Below are 24,315 nucleotides of genomic sequence, written 5' to 3'. Positions count from 1 at the left end.
TTGACTTTTTCCTTCTTTTTCTTTGTCTGGTTGTTATTTTTCAATCAAATAGTACCACTAGGGGTTTTAATAACGGACGACTAGGATTAGTTTTATCAATGATGTATATTTAACGGGTTTTTTAGGGCAGATACGGGCGGGTTTTAGCTAACACCAACCTCGCACCCACAACGGACGGATTCGAATTAAAAACCCACGAATTTAGCTGATACGGGTGGGTTTGGGTATGGTGGGAGGGTCTTGTGCAGCTCTACTCAGCCCAATGCAATAAAATATCTGGTTCAAATTCCATTCTGGTTCCCTGTATCCAGGAATATATTCTCTCAGCATTTAATCACACAATACTGACAAAAACCTAACCTGGATTATAAAATCTGGTTTTAATCCAAACAAACACTCAAAAAAAGCAAAAACCTTCAAAGTTTCAGTGGTCATGGCCACTTCTCCAGTTTTCTCCTCAATAATCCTTCCCGCCAAAACCCCCACAACAATTAGGTCAAAATCACTAAACCCCTTTGTTCCATCCTCCATTTCTTCAACTTGGGTTTTATTTTCACATAGCAAAAACCACTATTATCATCTTCAATCATCAAAAAAGAGTGATTTTAAGGTATTTTCATCAACTACTGAAGTAGTTAGGGAGACAGTAACAAAAAAACCATCAAAGGTGTTACCTTTTAGAGTTGGTCATGGATTTGATCTTCATAGATTAGAACCTGGTTACCCTTTGATTATTGGGGGTATTAGTATTCCTCATGACCGTGGTTGTGAAGCTCATTCTGATGGTAAAATTCTGGGTTTTTTAATTCTTCTTTTTTATTGTTGAAACCTCAATTTCTGAAATTTATGGAAATTTTAGTTGGAATTTTTTGGGTTTTTGTTTCAGGGGATGTGTTGCTTCACTGTGTTGTAGATGCAATTTTGGGTGCATTAGGGTTACCAGATATTGGGCAAATTTTCCCAGATAATGATCCTAAATGGAAAGGTGCTGCTTCATCTGTCTTTATCAAGGAAGCTGTAAGTTCTTTTTACAATCTTTTAGAGCTTTCAATTTTTGATTTTGATTTCGGAAATGAATCTGAATTTGTAGTTAGGTTTCGGCTATTGATTGAGGAATTGAGTTGCAAATGTTCCCTACATGGGCATTCTTTTTTGACTAAACAATGTTGCGTCTTTGCTACTTGCTAGGGTGCTTCGGTTTTTGCAAGCATTCCAAGGTAGCGCTCATGTCGAGACGGTGAACCCTTTGGGGGTGATTGCTATGATCCAAAAGTCAATAGGGCATGTGACTCGCCGCCATGTTTGAGTGCTTGCAATCAGCTAGCGCCAAGCGAGCATTCTATCATTTTCCTCGACTTAATGACCCTTTTAGATTAGAATTTCGAACTTGGCTGATTGGTTTCAGTCTCTTTTGGTTACCAGATTAGGAATAGGAAGTATTTTGTCCGTTAAGACGGGCGCATCCAGTTTCGAACTACCAAACATAGATTTTTTTACTGGCACTGTCTCTGAAACACGTAGTGTACACCCATCCCCGACTCTATGGGACTCTTTAAACGAGTTATTACTGAAGTGGAAACTGACCGCTCAACATAAAACTTCATCCATTTGCATGCATCTTCAGTCAATTTGGGCTCAGAAGTGCATAGAGAGTTTTAAGTTTCTGGTGCATGTGTGTTTGACTGGATTTTGGGTTGCAATTTGATTGTAGAAGTCACGTTTTTTGCTGTGGTTCTATTTTTCAGGTGAGGCTCATGGATGAGGCTGGTTATGAGATTGGAAACTTAGATGCCACCTTGATTCTGCAAAGGCCAAAAGTGAGCCCGCACAAGGAGAATATCAGGGCAAACTTGTCTGAGTTGCTTGGGGCTGATCCATCTGTTATCAATCTCAAAGCGAAAACTCATGAGAAGGTTGACAGCCTCGGAGAGAACCGCAGTATTGCAGCTCACACCGTGGTACTTCTGATGAGGAAGTAAGAGAGGGGAAATAGAGAGAACGAGAGGAGAGATTTTCTCCTCCAAACCTTGTAGTCTTTAAGTTGTAAGAATTCTACGATTCTCATTCTTACAGGGACTCATTTCCCTATCACGCCAGATGGAAAAATAGGAAGAGAAATAAAGAAGGACCATGGCATTGATGGCCCGTAATGGCCTAATGTCAAAGCTCGCATGTAATGTATTGCATTTGTTGGTATAGAAAATCATTTTGGGTGTCCAGGATTACTTGTGTCTCCTCTATATATAAATATATGTGAATTTCCTGAAGATAACCTGTGATATCCTAGTAATTGGGTCTTGAAATTATTGTATTGATTGATGCAGTGAGTGTGAGATTATAATCTTAAGAATGCAGGGACTATTCTGAAAAAAATGAGCCAGCTGCTGAGGAGAACTTATCACAAGAAAAATCAGCCATGTTGGCTTATCTCTATGCAGCCCCTGAGCAGGTATAAACGGCAGCCCCTGAGCAGGTATAAACGGATTCCCAATTCATTGTTACTGTTAGGCCGGCTTGGTTTGTATCTAGTATTTGTCTCAACTGTTTCAAATTCAGAGGATGTAAAATTCCTTTATGCTCTGTACATTCCATGGATTTTATTCCTTTTTGTCTTGGTTTCTTTGTATTGGTCTCCATTAACAAGTGAATTCTACCCAGACCAATTTTCTATCATCAATTAGTTTTCCTAAGGCTTTCTGGAACTCTTAATACCAATTCCATGGAGGTCGAAAGAGAAACTGCTACAACCTTAAAAAAACTGTCATCAGAGTTTACTTTGGCATTCCGAATTGGCCATGGATTTGATATTCAGTAGTTAGTGTCTGCATATCCTTGGGTCATCGGTGGCCAGTATATTCGATACAGTCTAGGATGTGAAGCTTATCCAAAAGGTAATTGCTTTTTGTTACTGCCAAGCTACAGTGTTTGTACTTCATAGTACAGAGAGAATAACTTGTTCTTCCTTCTATTGTCATAGTTTAAGAATTATGTTATCTGAGATGGTTATTTTGATACCATTTCAGCAGATGTGTTATACCAGAGCGTAGTCGATGCAATTATGGGTGCGTTAGGGCTACCAGATGCTGAAGAAATGTTTCCATGGTTCGATCCAAAATGGAATGGTGCATCATCATCTGTTTTTGTTGCAGAAGCAGTAAGTTCTCACTATCTATTTTTCTTCTTACTTTTTAGGCTTTCTGCTGGTGTTACGTTTGAATTATTTCAGACAAACATTGACCCCAAGACTAAAATTTTACTATCGCATGAAATACATTTACCTTGCATTCTGAACTTAATCAAGAAAGAATGGTTTTTAGCATGATCATATTAAATAGATACGGGTTCAAAACCCACTAAGCTAGAGGTGTTTCTCAGTTGTAATATGATGATCTGTAATTTTCTTATATGATGGAGTTTGAATGATTCGTTTATAGAACGGCTTATTCATTGCAATTGTGATACTTACAGGTGAGGCTCATGAATGATGCTGGTTATGAGATTGGAAATTTAGATACTACTTTGATCCTGCAAGAACCATACCTACAACTCAGTGCAATCAAGGAAACCATCAAAACCAACTTATCTAGAATTTTAGGAGTTGATATATCTGTTGTCAGTTTCAAATCAAAAGCTCATAGAGTTGTTGACAGCAGTGACATAAATGTCTCAGCTCACAGTGTAGTTCTTCTTGTGAGGAAGTGAGAGAGACATAGAGGTTTTAGTCAGAAGAATGGTGTATTAATGTTGTAACCCTATCTATCGAAGCTTAGAATAAAAATTGAGCAGTTGGTGGTTTATCTGGCGGATTTCTAAATAACCTTCGTAGTTTCCTTTATAATCAGTTGAAAAACACTATGAATACACTGTTTGTATTAAAGCATCTCTGCAGAGTTATAGTTGCAAAACATTTAAACGTCCTGTATAACTTACAAGTAGTAGAAACAATAATGTAAAAGTATATTAACTTGTAGGTTTTGATTCTGTTGTAGTCATCGTCCATGCATATGCATATAGCATGGTATGAAAATACACCTATAAGGTTGTCAATGTAGTACTGATTTTCTCATTCGAGGAATTCATAGTGCGTACTGAAATTTACTGTTTTAGTATACTGCCCTCATAAATCAAAGGAAGAAAAAAAAAAACAGCTAACTCACACTTGGTTGGTTTCTTTTTCTGAGTAGAGTTAGCTTACTTTAGGAGGGAGCTGCAATTGGAGATGAGCTGAAAATGGAAAAACTTTTCAAAAGCAACTTCATACGCCAGCTAACTACAACTATATGATTCAGCAACACAAGGACTCCTTACCTGATTTTCATCACAAATCCACCTTGATTCATTGTTGAATGTCAGATGCATGCATAGTAGCTCCAAATTCAGGTATGCTCTTGACTTGAGTAACATCACTTTTTACAGAATTAGAATTCTCTTACGGTTGAAATTGCTCCACATGAATTTCTTTTCACCTACTTTTGCCACATTTGCCTTAATTTCTACCTTGCCATCTATTCACTGAAATCTCTCCTGTTGAGGCTTAAGTGAATAAGCATTCTAATTTTATAATGTTAGCAATAATCATAGAAATAATAAGTTCTTCAACAACTTCACTAATCACAAAACAAACAAGAAGTAGTAGACACTAATGGGAGTTTATCATTTCAACTACTCCCATATAAAACCATGATTAGTAGATTTCAACTAAAACAATGTGCTAACTAAGATTTCTGATCGTCTATTCTTAGAATAACGTATACTCTTGCTGTTTGAAATTTAGGAACTTGTTACTATATGAAAACAACCTCAACAGATGTCACAGCATAGGTTGGCTATTGAGCATGACTAGTTGTTGAAAAGCTTTAGTTTTTGATGACTGGGGTGAAACCCTTTTATAGTTAATTTTTCATGTTTCTAAATTTAGGAAGGCCTTTCTTTTTAAAAAATTAGGTTTCTGCTTTTTTGAATATATGTAAAGGTTAGAGTCATGTAAGGAAGCAAGCTAATTAGAAGGGTTAAGAGTCGTTTAAGGATTACTTAATCTGTTCTTATTTGGACTTATGGGTTTGTAAAAGAATATCTTTCATCACCTTCCATTGATACACTTTTCTTCAAAAAGCTATACTGATCTCACTTTGTCCACTACTGACCAATGGAATCACCATAAGCATGATGCTCAGATTATATAATACTCCAAACCAATCAAAGCCTGAACTCCCTCATCTTCCAATCTCTTCTGGGTTGGATTTTCACTACAATATTTAGCTCTTCATTTTCCAGAACACAATCTTCACAAAGTTACTAACTGTAGTTGAAGTCAACTAACATTTTGTTCAAAGAAAGAACATCAATGGCAGCTAATGATGTACCATGTTGCCAATCCATGTTTTGGATATATCTTGTCATATGTGTAGCTCTTGTTTTATTTGCAGGTCTAATGTCTGGACTAACACTTGGACTAATGTCTCTTAGTCTTGTAGACCTTGAGGTTCTTAGTAAGGCCGGCAAGCCGCAAGATCGGAAAAATGCAGGTTCGTGCTTAACTCTTAATCTGCGTTCACTTTACACTCTTCTTACCCTTTAACTCTGGTTTGGAGATTGTTTGGTTCAATTTTTTACTCTTATCGTTTGCAGCTAAAATTCTGCCAATTGTGAAGAACCAGCACTTGCTCCTTTGTACTCTCCTCATAGGAAATGCATTAGCTATGGAGGTAATGACACGAATCTTACTACGGGTATGAGTTATGGTCTGGACGAACTAATGATGTGTGTTTTTTTTTTTTAAGGCTCTTCCGATTTTTCTCGATTCAATTGCGCCAGCTTGGATTGCTATAGTTGTATCTGTAACTCTCATACTTGCCTTTGGTGAGGTAAAATAATCATAATCATAACCAAAGTTTCTGTTTCCATGAAGTTCATAGGTGCAATTTATATCGGACTATGGAATGATTTGTTTTTCTTGTTTGTAGATCGTTCCACAAGCTGTGTGTTCACATTATGGATTGAGTGTTGGAGCAAAAATGGTTCTAGTTGTTAGGTTACTTATGGTGATCTTTTTCCCGATCGCATATCCAATTAGCAAAGTAAGTTCATCCTCATGTGGTGAAAGAACGATACACAACAAACATAATAATGATGACATTTTGTACCATCTTCACTTATAATGACATTGGCAGTGATTTCTTTTTCTGGCAGTTGTTAGATTGGCTACTTGGGAAGGGCCACTCTGTGCTTTTAAGACGAGCCGAGCTAAAGACGTTGGTTGATATGCACGGAAATGAGGTTAGTTTCTCGTATTTCATGAATTAAGCTCTATTTTCTTCATGTTTACTGAGTACCTGTAATGTAATCTTTCATTGCCTTGGAGAAATCTTATTGTATACTATCGTGCTCATTGTTAGGCTGGGAAAGGTGGGGAACTCACCCACGATGAAACTACTATTATAACTGGAGCTCTGGATTTAACACAAAAAACTGCTAAAGATTCTATGACGCCAATATCTGAGACATTTTCACTTGATATAGACTCCAAACTTGACGTGTAAGTGCCTAAAACTTATTCAGTACTGAGCTGTTCAAATTTCTGTATATTTCCTTTCCAGCTGATCTTTTTTTCTGCTGTTTCTCTTAGACGTACAATGCGTATGATGATGAGCAAGGGGCACAGTCGAATACCAGTTTTCTCTGGCAATCCAACAAATATAGTCGGCCTTATTCTGGTAGGCACTTCAGATTCTTGATTCGTTCCAAGAGCTAGTGACTCAATTGTGGTGTTGTACAAACATATGAAATGTTTCTCTTGTTTTCAGGTTAAGAACTTGATCTTCTGCAACCCTGCAGACGAGATATTAATCCGAAACACCACTATCAGAAAAATCCCGAGGTACAGATATTCCATGTCATAAAAATGGGATTAATCCTTTCTAAATTTCATTAATCATTGTTGTAATCATAGCTAACGATATTAATGTTATGTCTGGCAGGGTTCAGGATGATTTGCCGTTATATGAAATACTTAACGAATTCCAGATGGGTCATAGTCACATGGCAGTCGTCGTAAAATCCATGAAAAAAGATATAGAAACCCCTGACAGTACAAAAGACAGCATGTCAGATACAGTATCAGGCTTGAACAGAAAAAGAACCCAACAAGACCAAAATGGTGCTTAATCATTAATCGTCATTCATGTTTTCGACTGGAATTGTTCAATCTGTTAAAATGAAGGTAATGAGGTATTTGTTTCTGTATTCACAGGAAGAGTCTCTGATTCAGTTATTATGATTGATGCTGAAAAACATAGTCCTGCAACAAGGAACAGCAACACCGTACGATGCAAGGAATTGGATTCACCGTTAAAGAAAAGGGAACGAGTTGGAGAACTAGATGATATTGTCAATTATGCAGATTTGGATTCTCTCTCGGCTGAATCTGCAGATGAAGAAATCATTGGAATCATAACAATGGAAGATGTTATAGAAGAATTACTGCAGGTAAAAAAATTCACAACCTTTGCTATTTGAATAACCCTTTCAGTGAAGAACTCTGGCCAGCAGGCAAATGAGGGGCAGAATTTCTAAGAAGTGTGGGCAAGCAGGCATTCCCGCATCTAAGGTCTAGAAAAGGCACGTTCCCCTTGCATCGTCGTGTTCAAGATTTCTGCCCCTCCAGAGGTGTCCACAAAAAGGGTTGTCCAAATGGCAGGATTGGAACTTCATTCCAAAATTTTAAATTTCATACCATTTCTTGATCTCATTTACTCCCACGCCATGTTATATTTAACCAGCACAACTTTCTTCTCTTTGTAGGAAGAAATATTTGATGAAACGGATCAGTATGTTGATGCCCAAAACAAGTAAGCAAAAACTATATTTTCGCTCGAATCTCTCACTGCTGCTAAAATGTTGCTTTTACTGACTTCCAGGGATTGGAACTGTCTTTGTTTTCACCAACAGGATAACTTTAAATATGATCCCTTCGAGAATGTCTTCACCATCACCAAACTCTTCATCATCACCAAGCTCCCCAGCAGGCAGATTCTCGGTTTATCATGTTCAGAAAAGGAATCCACTTGCATCTCCACTTCATCCATATTACCAAACTCCTGTACTCCATTCACCTGTTTCTCCCTACATTCATTCACCTGTGGTCAGACCATCTCTATGTAACTCCCCTCTGAGGTCCCTTACGCCTTCTCCAGCTGAACATGTAACCATTAGCGGAAACTCCCCATATCGAGTAAGTCATCCAATCTCCATACTTGAATTTTCTTTCTTTAAATGTGGATATCCTTTCTCTAACCAGACTTATTTGTCTTTGCTCTTTTCTTTTTGACAATCAGGCAGCAAGAAAACCATACGAGAAACTACAGAAACTTGAAAGCGTGTAACCTGTTCATCATTACTATCAGTAAGGTTGGTCTTGGCCTTGTGGAGGTAGCTGCAGCAGCTTAAGAAACTCCCCATTATGGCCCTGAAATATGTATTAGACACTTTAAATTACCTAATTATAATACATAATCATTTGCTGTTTCTTGTCCTTTAGGAACTAACTATAAGTATAGATTTGTGTGAACGTAGTTTTGCCATGGCCATGCTGGTTTTGATGTCCAAAAAGAGCAAGAAGACTTGGACTGTCTTTTAGTCTAAGTCAACTTAAAACAATTGTATTTGTTTTGTATCACTTATCTCATGGCCAAGACAAAAACTGAACCAGCTAATCTCATGCTTGACCTTGAGTTAGATTGCCAAAAGAGTTTCTCAGGACACCCTCACTTTTTGGTGTTAATTTGAGTAACATCCCTGCCTAAGATTTTTTTCTTTTGCTCCTTAAACAAACGCCCTCAGTTTTTAGTGTAAATTTGTAGAACATCCCTACTTTTTCCTGTTTATGTTTTCTGCCTAATTGTGCTTCCAACGAGTCCGAAACATTTACAGTTTAGACCAAAATTAAATGAACCTAAAAAGTTCTTCCCGATTGATTGTTGTAAAAAGAATGATATGTAGAGTCTCCTTACATCATAGCGAAACACCTTTCCCTCTGAAAGAAGGAAAATGATAATTCTTCGAGGATTTCAAAATCGTGAAACAATTTTCTGTTATTTAGATGGAGTACCAATAATATGAAGGGAATATACACAATTATATGCCCTAAGAAGGATTTTTATCTGAAGAATGATGTCAAAATGGCTTTTCATGATATTTTAATATCATCAAAGCTTTCTCTATTTCTCTTGCTTTCTTGTCTACGGATGATGGATAGAAACAAGAAAAGAGATTAGGTGTACGTAATAATTAAGTCATGATGTTAACATAATCTTACATACACTATGACGTACGCGATATCATTGAGGATTAGTCAATAACGATGGCTCCATCAACAACCAAACAAGTTGAAATGTTAAGGGGCCAATATTGGGACCTAAACTTTTTCTTAACAATGACATTAGCCATAGAATGTATATCCATTGCACGGAGAAGATGACTAAAATAGGACCAAGTGGTCATCAACATGACCATGAATACGTAACTAGTCTTTCATCCATTGCACAAAACAACATTGCATCGCAATCGCTACAACAAGAATATACCATGGACTCCGGGTTTGTTTCGATTGTTGAAAATAACTAAAAAGAAATGTTCAATATGGTATCAGAGTGAGTTAATTGTTGAAAAGAATTTGTTCAATATAATATCTGAGTATGTCAGTTCTTGAAAAGAAATGAAAAAAGCTTGTTCAACATGGTATCAGAGCACGTCAATTGTTGAAAAGAATTTATTCAACATAGTATCAGAGTATATCAATTGTTGAAAAGAATTTGTTTACCATGGTATCAGAGTAAGGTAATGATGGGTGATGGAAAATTCTAATTTAAAGGATTATTATTATCAGTTTGTCCTTTGTTAAAGACAATCCATTGCTTTTACTTATGTCATCAAAAAACTGTCGACTCGTTTAATTTCCTCTGGTAGATAATTGGTTAGTAGTTTACTGAAGGTGGGTGGCTTTCAAATGTAACTCTAATTTTAATCAACAACTAATCAAGCTTACCCAAAGATGGTGACAACGAACTAGTTCATGTTAGCAATATGGTGGATGGGTTGGTCACAACAAACAAGTGAAAAAGTATTTCCACTTAGATTTGAGAAGATGAAGATAAATTAGTAGGCCAGTTGTGGTTCTTTCAGGCATTTTACCACCTAATTAAGCATTTTCACATTTTTACTTAAAATCAGTAATAGAACCAAGATTGAAGATAAGAAAAAAAAATCAAACAATATTAGTCCTTTAATAAATAAAAAACAAATTTGTTAAATTACTTCCTGATATATACAAATTATAAATAATAGATTTGTGTCCGTCCTACGCACCGGGTATATTATTTCTGTTAACTTGGTGTGCGCGGGCTTTGTCCCGCCCCATGGTGATGTATTTTTGATTTGGTGTGCGCGGCCCCCCACCTTGTGGCGATGTATTTTTGATTTGTTGTGCACAAGGCTTCGCTCCGCCCCGTGGCGATACATTTTTGATTTGGGGTGCGCGGGTTCGTCCCGCCCCTTAGAGATGTATTTTTGATTTGGTATGGCGGACAAATACATTAAATAGGTGGAGAATATATGCAACTTTTACTTATTCTTTCCTTTAATTTTCGCAGAAAATATGTGGATTTTTTCCCCTTTATATTAATTTGGAAAAAATAGTCTTAATATAATAATTATGCGATTTCCAAATTGAATTTGGACTTCTATAAAATTCCAAACACGATAAGTTAGGTTTTCTTTTTAAGTTTGCAAATTTTAAACCAATCATACATTGCCAAGTGTCCTCACCTAAATATTATCACTTCATGAATTCCAAATTGAATTGGGTTTCTTTTTTTTTAATCTTCTTCCTATTCTTTTTGAACCAATCATATGTTACCAAGTGTCCTCATCAAAACGCTTGTCTCACAAAACTTTAAAAAAAAACTATTTCGATCAATAGAAAACAAGGATTTCCTCACTGTTCAACGTGGAAGATTTATTTGTCAAGCCTTTAAGTCTTTAGATATCTGGGAGCACCTGTTCATACTTGTTTATATCTTATTTCGCTCCTGCTTATCAAATTGTTAGAAGATAAAATGATCAGAATGTTTATACGTTATTTACTCGGTGAATCTGGTGTGTAATTTTACAATAAAATACATGTTTAACTGGGAGTGACATAAGGAAAATTCATGTATGAGATCCATATATTAAATTAATTAAAAAATGAGCACATAGATGATGAAATGTGGATGATTAAGGAGATAATTGTGATAAAAATGGAGTCCCTATCGTTACACGACATTCTTTGGACTGTAATGGATCGACAAATTGAGACTTTTCTTCATGACATTATTTAAAACAGTAAACGGGTCATTTGTCCGAACATTTTTAAATCACGGTTCAAATGGACGAGTAAAAAATAGTTTGGGTGAAATGGTCAAAAAAAAATAATAGTAAGGATGAAACTAGTTTCATCCTAGCTTAAATTTAAAAAATAGTAAGGATGAAACTGGATACATCCTGTGTAAATTAAAAATAAGAAAAAATATTTGAAAATGGGCACGATGAAACTGGTTACATCCTGCCTATTTTTACATTTTTGTCCATTTAAACAGTATCAAAATCTAACTGTCCATTTCACCTAGAAATTGTTGATTTTGGTCTTTTTAACCAATTTTATGTATTTAAAATATTAATGTCTTGTTTTTCTCTTTTTACCTTCATTTTCCTACCAAGACCATAAACCAAACTTCCAAGCCTCAAAGAGAATTGGTCACAAAAAAAACGGTTATTTTAATTAACGGTATATGATGGTCAAAAAAATTGGTTAAAGCTTGTTAGCAGTAAAACAGTCTCAAGTGGAAATGTTTGTAACTTTTTTAGAAGTGGCTTCTTTTCCAAAAGCGGAAATGTATTTTTTTTAAATCATTAACTTGTTTGTGATTATTATCGTTATGACAGCCGCTTTTTCTTTAAGTATTATCGCAATCATATCATTTTAAATTGATGTTATCTACAAATCTAATTTCAAATGACTTAGATGTCTTATAGTTTACACATGCGACTTTTCCTTAAAAAACATATGTTAACTTAAAACTGAAAAAGAGATCAACGAATTCTGACGCAACGTACCGCATACTAAACTCAAACTTAATTATCACAAACAATGTCAATAGATGTCACCAAATATTAACAATATCAAAAGAAGAAAAAAAATACAATTATGCTACATAACACTTCACATTCGGCATTGTAAAATAGCAACATTACGATTTTTATAGCCAAGTATCCCAACGTTATATTACGAACTAAATACGGCCCGTTATGCAATTTCTCACTCAAAATGATGAAATAATAGAAGAATGCCATTCATCCAAATTCGCTCCATCACATAAGTTTGTGTTCTTGTACTTCCACATTTCACAAAACCCTGAATTAATACTAAAAACAATGACCATGTACAACAAGATTTTCAACCAACTATGAAACCAATTTAAGGTTTTATTTTAATCCTAATTCAATGGGTTGCTCTCTTCAAAAACAAAAAAGAAAAGTAATTAATTACCTTAACAAATAACACAAGCATTTGGATTTTCTTCACAACTCTGAACGTAATAACGTGGAGGATTATGAGCTTTATAGGCACTAATATAAGCAGCTAATTGTTGTTCAGGTGTGCATTTCGGTGGCTCTTCTTTTTCCGGTTCTTTCTTTGGTTCTTCTTTTTTCGGTTCTTCTTTTTTCGGTTCTTCTTTCGGTCCAACCGATATTATTGTTGTATGACAATGTTTTCTCAGTTTGTTTACAACCTCAACTGGATCAACATCTCCGATTACTGTCATTTTTGATTCTTTCGAATCCACCGCAACTGATTCAACCCCTGTATATAAAATTTATAATCAGCAACTAAAATTTCATTGCTGACGAATTTTGAATTCTTTCAAATTCAGGTCACACTGACATCCAAATTTACGCGACATGTGAAAAAAAATTAATTTGAAAATCTTGAACTAAGTACCTGAAAGGCCAGAAACAGATTTCATGGCTTTTTGTTTGCACTTATCATCGTGTAAATCCAACTTTAGTATAACTTTCTGTTACAAAAAGAAAAAAGATCAAAATTTAAAAGTCGAATTAAGACTTGATTACTGATGTTAATTAGAAGATCAAGATAATACATCAAATCAAAAGGCCCGGTAAAGTGGAAACTGAAAAGACTCTGTTTCTTCTTTTTTTCAAAGTGATGAATCAATGATGAGTTTTTCCATCGAAGTACGATTCAAAAGAATTGAAGAAGTTAATTATCAAAAAACCCATGAAGAATCTAATAGTTTTGATCAAAATTCAACTCTATTGATGAGAAAAATGAATCTTTATACTTGTTTTCTCATTGAGAATTCAGAGAAATAAACACAAAAATCTTGGGTTGACTATGCTAATAAACAGCCAGATGAGAAAAGGTTAGACAAATTCAACAAAATTCAGAGCCTGGTAAATGAAGAATCTTAATAAGCAATTAGTATGTGTTCTTACCTTCATTGTTGAAAATCGATGATGAAGTGATGATCACTTGAGTTTAGTTGTACTAAGATTAAGAAAAAGGATTAGTGATGGAGAGGGAGAAAGCAGAGGAAGGTTGAAGGATGGATTGATGTCAAAAATGAGAGACATAGAAGATTTATACGAACGGAGCGTTGAAAACTAGGGGTGGGGCAAAAGTCCTGGGGGAATCTCGACTCTAAGTCGACTTCCAAGTAGTACACGTGGTTCAGAGTCATTTGCTACACAAATAGTTGCCGATCATGGTCTCCCTTACAAAGCATAGTTTGGACAATTTAGGCAAGTTAAAGAGTGACCCAGATTTCTCCTAGGAAATCTAAATCTACGGCTGTAAAATGATTAATTTAATTAACTTTCAATAATAAATAGGGGCATTTTCTGATATACACTCATTTTCTTTGATATACACCCGTTTTTTGCAACATTTCTAAAATACACCCGTTTTTTACAATAATTCCCTCTGTTTTTTTTGAATAAAACGGATGACGGCTGTTAAATAGCCAGGTGCCACTGAATCGGGTCAACTTGACTGAGTTGACTATGCTGTAAACGGTCAGAAATACCCTTGGCCGTATCATCTTCTACTTAATTTCCACTCACTTCAACCATAGTTTCACCTCATCAACAGGTAAAATACGTTGTTTTCCGATCAAACTTTAATCAACAGCTCCTTGCTTGGCATATATCCATGAAGTCACGGGTACTAACTACAGAAATTCAGGGCATGCCTTAGTCGTTCAGGACTTCTGTCAAACACTTTGTGTGGGTAATGAAGAGATCCTTTTTGTTCCAGTATTAGCCAGGGATTAGCTCCTTCCTGCAATTGCAAATTCATTCACAACCCATCGTTCCTATTCCATTAAAACATTCATAATTTGCACGACTTAAACACAAACATCAACTGTTTGAATAAATACTTTTTATTAATTAACTCAACTTATTGTTACACAGGCAAGACTAGATATATATATACCAGTACGTACTTCTTAAATAGACAACCAGAAGTCTTAAGACGCAAGAATTTCCAAAGATACGATTGCCTACATTGCCTACAGTACAAGTAATACGATTGTCTACAATACAAGTATTTCCAAATAGAGACAAGTGTAAACAGGGAAGTACCATGTACAACAGGCTACGTTGTAGACGCTCTGGATGTTGGGTTAACAACAACTTGATGATTTGCAAGTCCATTCCTATTCCACTAACCTGTTTTAATGATTCGTAAGCCCTTGATGATACACTGTAACAAAAACCCCAAATCAATTCCACGAGACCAGCAGAAGAAAGACAGAGAAGAAATCGAATAAAATGGAATCTTATCTTCTGTTGCATTTTATTTCTTCTTTATGGGTACATCCGTAATTTTGAAAGTTAAGTAAATCTATATCGTCTGTTCCATAAGATAGATATGTGGCTGGATCTTTATACATTGAGTAGCACCGTTTTTTTGGAAAATGGGTGTATTTTAGACATATCCAAAAAAACGGGTGTAGTTTTGTAAACAGGTTATCAAATGGGTGTACACTAGAAAAATTTCCAAATAAATATTATATTAATGTTTCATAATAAATGTTTGTTTAATTAACCAAATAAATATACTTTCACTAATAAATCAGTAGACATTAATGGTGGTTGTGATGGTGGATGTGGTGATGGATCGGCGGTAGGGATAATGGTGGTGGGTGTTGGTGAAAATGGTGGAGTGATGACGTTAATGGTGGTAGTGGTGGAAGAAGTAGTGGTAGTGGGATGAGAAAGGTATCTTAAGGTAGATAAATTACTTAGTTACCCTTTGTTTATTTTATTTGATATTATTTTTTAATTTATTTTTTTTTAATTTTTTCTAAATTAAAATAAACATTATAGATAGATTTTTGTCGGGTCCGGACATGAAAGAAGATGAACGGTTGAGGACTATAAAGAAACCAAGCTCATTCTGAAAGTTAGATACCAAACCAAGATAAAGAGCGATTATAATTGAATACTTTTGCATAAAAAGATGCCTCAGAGGGATTTATAAACAAAAGAGCAAATGTTTACAATGAGTTGGTAATTGGTAGCCGAGCGACAAGCTGGGCACCATCTCTTTTTTGACATCTAAAAAATTATTTACATCTAAACCATAAATAATGTTTTATTTTGCATACAATACCAAAAAACATTGTAAAATTATTATTTTTTACGTATTAATCTAAATTTTGCATTTGGACAAGTTAGGAAAGATAAAGAGCAGTCGAGATTTATCGGGGAAAAAGATAGATCAATGGTTGTGGTTGTTTACGACATTATTGTATCATTAACTTCACATAATAAATATTTTACTACTCTCTCGTTATAAATGCTTTAATAAATATATTTTCATTAAATAAATTAATAAACTTTTGAATATCATTACAGATAATCGGGTGGTCTTTGTGAGTGGCGGTGCATGGAGCCGGTGATAATAATGCTGGTGGTGGAAAAAGTAGTGGTGATGGGTGGTTCCAGTGAGGGTAGTGCAGGTGCTCAGTGTGTTAGTGGCAATGTTTATTCCATATCGTTAGGACACAAGTAACATTATTATAGAAGTTGTGGTTGATTTTTTTTAATGTGAAAATAAGATGACCACAATTTTTCCGAAAGCAACCCGAGAAAAACCCAGCGATGATAGGGATAGTAAAGGATTCAGTTGGTCCACTGCATGTTTCACCCGGTGGTTTTTTCGAGACAAGTATTTCGGTCAACCTAGTAATTCTTCGAAAGAAAACATAACAATCGAAAAACATGGAGAATAATTGTTACTTTATATAGAGCCAACAAAAAAATTACAAGGATTAAAATTGACATAACTTTTTTACTTACTATGGAGGCCGTGCCGTTACGGCACGGGTAAAGTTCTAGTACTAGTACTAAAGTTAAGATATACGGTAACAATAAAAATGTTATCAAGTCCAAAGAAAAACGATATTCTCTAGATTTTCTTTAGTGATGACATTTCCGGATGTATATACTGTAACAATAAAATATTCACAAAATTAGTTAAAAAGACCAAAACCAATAATTTCTGGGTTAATAATGGGAGACTGCAACTTTACCATGGTTAATAACGGGAGACTGCAACTTTGTCCTTCATGATCATGAGAAATTTAGCCAACATCCTATGGATCAAGTTGAAGCTGACATATTCTTAAACAAGATTGAAGAGGCTAATCTCACTGACTTGGGTTACACGGAATGTCCTTTCACCTGGACCAACAAAAGAACTGGTACTCAACTCACTGAACAGAGAATAGACAGAGATCTTGCCAATGAAGCTTGGCTTGACATCCATCCCAACACCACCATCTCCAACCTCACTGCCATTGGCTCTGATCATAACCCTATCATTCTTAGTACCAATCCAAATTGGAAACATGGGAAAATTCCCTTCAAATTCTTTGGCCCTTGGCTCAACCATGAAGACTGCAAAAGCATTATAGATGAATGTTGGAAGACCAATCATAAAGGCTCTCTAGCCATAAAAATAGCCAGGAAACTCAGGGATGTCAAAGTTAGAATAAAGAAATGGAATAAAGAGGTGTATGGCAACATCAAGACAAATCTAGAAGAAAGCATACAACACCTTGACTGGGTAACCAAGTACCAATTCAACTCCAACATAGGAAGAGATCTTAGAGATGCAAGACTTCAGGTGGAACACTAGCAACAAGTGCAAGAGTCATTCTGGAAGACCAAGAGTAGAGATGAACACATCAAACTTGGAGATGGAAATACTGGTTATTTCCATCTAGCTGCTAAAAAAAGATGTAGAAGGAACAAAATTGGTTTTATACAAAAGGATGATGGTACTTGGATACAAGACAATGCTGAGATCACTAAAACGTTCACAAATCACTTTGCCAACATGGCAACTGCTAAACCAATAAATATCAACCCCTTCATTATAAACCTCATTCCCACCACTATTAATTACCAAGAGAATCAAAACCTCACTAGAATCCCTGAGGCTCTGGAGATCAAAAATACCCTCTTTAGCATGGCTGGAGACAAAGCTCCAGGTCCTAATGGCTTCCCCCCAAACTTCTTTCAAGCCAACTGGGACATTGTTGGAGAGGACATCACACACATGGTCCAACACTTCTTCACTTCAGGGAATATCCTAAAAGAAATGAATTCTACCTTCATATCCCTCATTCCCAAAATAGACAAACCTATTACACCAGCTCACTTCAGACTTATATCCTTGTGTAATACCACTTAGAAATTGATATCTAAACTCCTTGCCGAAAGACTCAAACCTCTTCTACCCAAAATTATTTCACCTTTCCAATCTGCTTTTATTCATGGAAGACAAATCTCTAACAACATAGCTATAGCCCATGAATTAATCCATCATATGAATACCAGAAGAGGGAAAAAATGAAGTAATGGTACTATGGGAATCAAAATTGATATGGCCAAAGCCTTTGACAGAGTCAACTGGGATTTACTTCTTCAAGTTCTAGATCAAATGGTCTTCAGTCCTCAGTGGTGCAACCTAATCCATCAATGCATCTCAACTACTAGCATGGCAGTCCTTGTTAATGGATCTCCAGGAATTTTTTTTAAACCCTCCAGAGGATTAAGACAAGGGGATCCCTTATCCCCCTATTTGTTTCTATTCTGCATGGAAGCTCTATCCAGATATTTGACTCAGGCTGAAGCCCAAAACCAAATCCATGGAATCAAGATTTGCAGGGATGCTCTAGCTATCAACCACCTGCTATTTGCTGATGATTGCATGATTTTTTGCAAAACCAATATGCAATAATGCAACAACCTTATCAAGATATTTCAGGATTTTGGTCAATCTTCAGGTCAGCTAATCAATTTCTCAAAGTCTAGCATCTTTTTCAACAAGAACACTGCTCCAAAAATAGCTGACAACATCAGTAATACTATGAAAGTTCAAAGAATCAATACTTCTGACAAATACCTGGGATCTCCTCTTTTCACAAATAAGAGTAAGATTCAAGCCTTCACACCTTGTGTTGACAAGCTAAAGTTCAGATTCGCTGGATGGAAGACAAATCTCTCAACTGCTGGGAAAATGACTATGATTCAATCAATTACCTCCACCTCCAGCATTTATCAAATGAATTTCTTCAAAATCCCCGAAAACTACTTGCAATGAGATCAATGTCATTTAAAGAGACTTCTTCTGGAACAAAGATCCAGACAAATCCAAGGGTCTCTACTACTATACCTGGGATGTTGTTAACAAACCCAAAGATCTTGGGGGTCTGGGATTCAAAAACATGGAACTCTTCAACCTGGCCATGCTCACCAAGATTGCTTGGAGACTAATTATGGAGCCAGACTCTCTATGGAGCAGCACCATGAAGGGTTCTCACTACCCCAATACTGAAGTTATAAGAATGGATACCAAGCCAAAGAATACAGACTCTTGGATTTGGAAAGGCATCCTAGAAGGCATCATCTTAATTCAGCAGAACTACATTTGGAAGATTGGTAATGGAATGCAAATTCATATCTGGGAGGACAGATGGATCACCAACAATTATGACAGGATAACCAAACCCACCCTCTGTCAAGATAACCTCACCACAGTCAACCAACTTTTCAACAATCAGGGAGACTGGGATATGCATATCTTAAATCAATGGTTCACACCTTACATTCAAAACCTCATTCTTAAAACCCCTCACTTCCCAAATGACCATGATGAAATCCAGTGGTCTCTCACTCCCAACAATAAGTTTTCTGTCAAATCCTTATATGACAAGCAGATTCAAGACAAGTATGCTAATGAATCTCAGATAGCTCATTGGAATCGAATTTAGGGTATGGATACTAACCCAGCCATCCATTTATTCATCTGGAAATGCGCTCATGGTATTCTCCCAACTAATGCTAAAAAAACTAGCATCTTGAGATATATTGATCCCTTATGCTCTTATTGTAAAAATGGAGCTGAAGACATAACACATGTCCTCTTAACCTGGCCAGCCGCTTCTGAAGTCTGGAAGAAACTCTTTGGGGATCATCATAACCTCTTCTCCTCTTTCAAATATTTTCATGATTGGCTTAACCACTGGTTCTAGGCAAACAATCTCAATGCAAGCTGGAATGAAACTTATGCCACTATATGCTGGTTTATCTGGAAAGCCATATGCGACTGGGTCTTTAGAAAAATATCTCCAGCTGCTACAACCACTGCAATAGTTATAGCTCAGCATCTCTGCAATTATTCAAGAGTGCATCACAAACCAGGGCACATCATTAATAACCTCTTTTATTAGTCTAACAGTGATAGCTCTCCTCCTGAGAATTACAGTCAACACAGGCTCATCACTGATAAGTTTGGAATCACTATTAGCATGCATATTGATCCGCCTGACCTATGTCATGTTACTAGTGATTATCATTCATACACTAATTACTCCTTTGTTGCTCTGTCCTTTACAAGTCAATGTGTGGGAACAAGAAACTTCAAGGACTATGCCCCTGGAATCGGAAGAGCAGAAAGATCAAGCAGAGGAGCTCAACTTGCTCTAACATGGGGAAATACTATGCGGAAAACAAATATCAACTTTGCTGCTGAATCTGAAGAAATATTACAAGCTATCAAATAAGGATACCAACTACAAGTGCAACATCGGTTCAAAGGAAGAAGAAATCAAAACCAGGACAATAAAAACACCAAGGCTCCAATTGATTTCGTTTTAAGAAAGCTCACAAAAGTTACCGCCCAACAAAACTATGCATCTATCAATCTGGCCATTCTAGCTAGGCAATCTATTGTTTTCTCTGACTCAAGCTGGAGTGGAACTAAGTTACAAACCATTATGCTTGTTTTACAGAATTCCACAAATCACTCTCATTTGGATAACTGTAATGATAACTATATTTTGAAGGATATACCTGATGCTCGAGAAGGCTCGGGTAATATCCAAGCTATAACCATGAGAGGGTTGCCTATCTAGGCACCTTGACTCTTTTTCTTATAAAAAAAACAATAATTCCTGGGTGAAAAAGACATCTAGATTTTGATATTGTTTAAATGGACAAAAATATAAAAATAGCCTAGATGTAACCAGTTTCATCTTACCCATTTTCAAATATTTTTTCATATTTTTGATTTATATCAGGATGCATCCAGTTTCATCCTTGCTATTTCTTAAGTTTAAGCCAGGATGAATCCAGTTTCATCCTTGCTATTTTTTTTGTGTTCATTTCATCCATACTAATTTTTACTCGTCCATTTGAACCATGTTTTAAAAAATTTTGGACAAATGACCCATTTTCCATAAAATATTCTCTGTTCCAAGAAAAACGATACTTTAATCTTTTATATTTTTGTTTAAAGAAAAGGTGAAACTAAAAGAAATGAAAGTATCACTTTTCATGGGAGGAAGGAAGTAAATAATCAGAGCTAAGACAAAAATCAATGATTCTAAGATGGTTTGATCTCTGGTGATTATAGGGTTTGGTCGGACTGAAACTCTGTCATTCTCAGGTATCTCAGATACAGGTGTTTTATGGTGGGAAAAAAATATTCTTTATCGATAAGAAAAAAGGTGTTTTTTGGTGAAGGTTCAGCACCTGTAAATAATCTTTTACACCTGACCTTCCAGTTGTACCAAATTATGGTAGCACATTTGGTGCTTGTATTACCCATTTTTTCAGTCCATTCTGCAAGTTTTAGAGTTCAATCCAAGTTCAATTGTTTGATAATAGGCGTATTTACATGTGGTGAGAAAGGGTTGCAATCGTATAGAAGTTTCTACGGATAGAGCATAAGAATAATCAAATGCTTAGGTCTCGACCAACTGGACCAAGGATGGCTAAAAGTTGACCACTTGGCTATTTATGCGCTATTGGGATTTTATTTTTGGCCATCCACATGGATTGTCCTAATTTTTTGTTTTTTCATTATCGGCTTTGATAGATCTACCGAGTTTGTGCACCGTAATGTGCACCGAGAGGGGATCCGATAGTCTAAGATTCTCTCTCAATATCGGGATAGGGAGTGGGGCAGGAATGGGCCCCACCCTCCTCTCACACGGTGCACGCACGTCACGGTGCACCAATCATTTTTTGTTTCATTTTTAACTGTAACCACGGTTTTTTCTAATTTTTCGACTATAATACTATATCATATGACATCTTGGGGACTAATATGGATATGACAACCGCCTTTTAAATATCATCATAACCATATTTTTTTTGTGTGTGTATTAGTTATGGGCTTATGGTATTAGACTTGTTTTTATCTATAAAAACATGATTTCATCAAATTTAGTATGACTTACTTTTACGAATGATTTGTGAAGATGATGTTTTCTTAAAAATGCATTTTAAGAAAAAGAAAAAGGGAAACAGAGATCAACAAATTCTGAAATCGACTGATAACATATTTTACGAAAAGTTAAAAAGATAAAATTAAAGTCAACAATACTGAAATCGACTCGACTTGTAACATATTTTATGGAAAATAAAAATAGATGAAACATAGATCAACAAATTCTGAAAACGACTTGTAACATATTTTACCAAAAAATGAAAAAGATGAAAGAGAAATCAACAAATTCTATCAGTGACTTTATGTATGTTAAACTTAAATTTAACAATAGATACCATCAACCAGTATTGTACTCTAATAGCGCGTTTGAATACAAATCTGCTTCTGACTTTTACTTCTCCAGAAATAGAAGTCAGAAACAAAACTATTTTGCTTTACAAAAAGCTCACTTTTCTAATTCTGGAAGTCGTTTAGAAATATTATTGCTAAACTGACTTCTGACTTTTTGACTTCTAGAAGTCGAAAAACAACTTTTAAGTGTGCATCCAAACGCGCTATAAATATTTCTCAAATGGGAGCAAAATTTTGTGCTCGATGACATTTCAATGTTGGATGATAATCTCAAAGTCATTTCAATTTCAAAATAATTCAATTCAATTTCTTAACATTATAAACCAAATGGTATTCAGAATGGTGAAACAATGAAATAATAGAACAATGCTATTTATCTAAATCCGCCCCACCTCACGTAGGATTATGTTCTTTCACTTCCGCATTACACATAACCTTGGATTGAAACTAATAATAGTAAAAATTAAAAGAGATAAAATCTATACAAACCCAAGATTTTTGAATCAACGAATGAAACCAATTAAGGGTTTTATTCTTATCCTAATTCAATGGGTTCTCTTCTCATCAAAATCCAATCTTTTTAACTACTACTCCTAACAAATAACACAAGCATTAGGATTTTCTTCACAGCTCTGAACATAATAGCGAGGAGTCATACGAGGATCATAATAAGGTGTAGCCATTTGACAATTATAAGCTTTATAAGCAGCAGCAAGATCAGCTATTTGTTGTTCAGGAGTCTTTTTTGGTTCTTCTTTTTTTGGTTCTTCTTTCTTCTTCTCTGGTTCTTTTGCCGGACCAACTGAAACGATTGTTGTGTGACAGAGTTTTCTTAGTTTGCTCACGATATCTATTGGATCAACATCTCCGATTACTGTTAACTTCTTCTCTTTCATGTCCACTGATACTGATTCAACACCTGTGATTAAATTCCGAAATTTTAATTAGCAAAACAGTAATTGAAATTGATAAATTTCGAGTTTGAGTCACTGGTTAAGAAAATTGAAAGTACCTGAAATGCCAGAAACAGATTTCATGGCTTTTTGCTTGCATCTGTCATCATGTAAATCGAGAGAAACTATAACTTTCTGTTACACAAACAAAATTTAGAGTCAGATTCAGACTTGATTACGAGATATTAATTAGATGATGAAGATAGATTAATTACATCATTAAATTGAAAAGGACAAAGAAAAGTAGGAAACTGAAAAGACTCTGTTCTTTTTGTCAAAGTAGAAATGAATGATGAGTTTTTTGTTTACAATTAAAAGATTGAAAAAGTTGATTCTCAGAAAAAACCCATGAAGAATCTTGTTTCAAATCCTTCAAAAACCCAACAAAAATCCTTGGATTTGTATCAAAAATTCAACTCTGTTTTACAATTAAAAACATGATTTCATTTTTAGATGAAAAATTCAAACGAACAACCATAGAAATGTTGGTTTGAAATTGAAAAAAAATACCTAGATGAGAAAAAGTTTTAAGAAACTGAACCAATGAAGAAACCCAAAACGAAATTCAGAACTCAAATAAAGAGAGTGAGTATCTGAGTTTACCTTCATTGTTCTTCTTCTGTGAATTGACTGAAAGTAGGCTTACAAGAACTACTTCAGCAGTTCAGTAGTAGTAGTTAGTGATGAAGATGAAGAAACAAATTGAGAGTGAGAAAGAATTGCAGAGAGATAGATACAGAGGTTGTAAAGAGAGTGGAAGGTGAAGGTTGAATTGGTGACACAAATGAGAGAGAGACGGATTTTATTTATTTATAACCCCCCATCGGCCTATCCCTGTGAATCTTTGATTTTGAATGGGCATGGCAAGCAGACGTTTCGAAGAAGGTGCTGACTCGTTGACTTGACCCCACTTCACTGCGACTTCACTACACTTTGATCTCGCACGGTTGCACCTATCATCATCACTCTAGCCTCTTTTTTTTTTTTTTACTGTCGTACTCTACAGTTATTTACCACAAGAACATTCGACGGTAAAATAAAAATGTTGCAATTTGCATTCTCACCCACGGTAGAGTTGCCTTACAGATATGGTGATAGATTCCGAGGCTAGCGACATAGTGATGCAAATGTTAGTGAGCAAGAACG

General features: G+C 35.6%; 4 protein-coding genes and 1 pseudogene across 7 annotated transcripts; 3 read left to right on the top strand and 2 right to left on the bottom strand.

The window, feature by feature from the left end:
* Window positions 1-366: 366 nt before the first annotated feature.
* Window positions 367-2,217, top strand: LOC113274654 (2-C-methyl-D-erythritol 2,4-cyclodiphosphate synthase, chloroplastic-like). The gene is made up of 3 exons (XM_026524052.1): window positions 367-785; window positions 887-1,017; window positions 1,746-2,217. Exons 1-3 carry the CDS (start codon window positions 434-436, stop codon window positions 1,977-1,979), a joined length of 717 nt encoding a protein of 238 aa, XP_026379837.1. The 5' UTR covers window positions 367-433; the 3' UTR covers window positions 1,980-2,217.
* Window positions 2,218-2,417: 200 nt separating this feature from the next.
* Window positions 2,418-4,148, top strand: LOC113274655 (annotated as a pseudogene).
* Window positions 3,031-8,530, top strand: LOC113274653 (DUF21 domain-containing protein At5g52790-like). Of its 4 annotated transcripts, none has more exons than XM_026524050.1 (15): window positions 3,031-3,154; window positions 4,185-4,380; window positions 5,467-5,525; window positions 5,629-5,705; window positions 5,781-5,864; window positions 5,964-6,077; window positions 6,190-6,276; window positions 6,396-6,535; window positions 6,626-6,713; window positions 6,804-6,877; window positions 6,978-7,156; window positions 7,250-7,485; window positions 7,801-7,847; window positions 7,948-8,230; window positions 8,334-8,530. In XM_026524050.1, exons 2-15 carry the CDS (start codon window positions 4,358-4,360, stop codon window positions 8,379-8,381), a joined length of 1,539 nt encoding a protein of 512 aa, XP_026379835.1. In that variant the 5' UTR covers window positions 3,031-3,154; window positions 4,185-4,357; the 3' UTR covers window positions 8,382-8,530. The 4 variants fall into 4 exon arrangements, 3 of the variants coding, with proteins under 3 accessions (XP_026379835.1, XP_026379834.1, XP_026379833.1); XM_026524049.1 differs by having other exon boundaries at window positions 5,427-5,525; XR_003323140.1 differs by lacking the exons at window positions 3,031-3,154; window positions 4,185-4,380 and having other exon boundaries at window positions 5,212-5,525; window positions 7,917-8,230.
* Window positions 8,531-12,137: 3,607 nt separating this feature from the next.
* LOC113273470 (heavy metal-associated isoprenylated plant protein 39-like) lies at window positions 12,138-13,691 on the bottom strand. The gene is made up of 3 exons (XM_026523177.1): window positions 13,552-13,691; window positions 13,037-13,112; window positions 12,138-12,898 (listed from the first exon to the last, which is right to left on the bottom strand). The coding sequence occupies exons 1-3, from the start codon at window positions 13,555-13,557 to the stop codon at window positions 12,585-12,587; spliced, it is 396 nt and encodes a 131-aa protein (XP_026378962.1). The 5' UTR covers window positions 13,558-13,691; the 3' UTR covers window positions 12,138-12,584.
* An 8,814-nt stretch (window positions 13,692-22,505) lies between these two features.
* Window positions 22,506-23,963, bottom strand: LOC113273469 (heavy metal-associated isoprenylated plant protein 39-like). The gene is made up of 3 exons (XM_026523176.1): window positions 23,773-23,963; window positions 23,229-23,304; window positions 22,506-23,135 (listed from the first exon to the last, which is right to left on the bottom strand). The coding sequence occupies exons 1-3, from the start codon at window positions 23,776-23,778 to the stop codon at window positions 22,810-22,812; spliced, it is 408 nt and encodes a 135-aa protein (XP_026378961.1). The 5' UTR covers window positions 23,779-23,963; the 3' UTR covers window positions 22,506-22,809.
* Between the last annotated feature and the right edge of the window lie 352 nt (window positions 23,964-24,315).

This window comes from Papaver somniferum, chromosome 4, assembly GCF_003573695.1.
Source record: "Papaver somniferum cultivar HN1 chromosome 4, ASM357369v1, whole genome shotgun sequence".
NCBI classification, from domain to species: Eukaryota; Viridiplantae; Streptophyta; class Magnoliopsida; order Ranunculales; family Papaveraceae; genus Papaver; species Papaver somniferum.
Note: the sequence above shows the minus strand (reverse complement) of the source record. Positions and strands in the feature narration are given on the sequence as shown.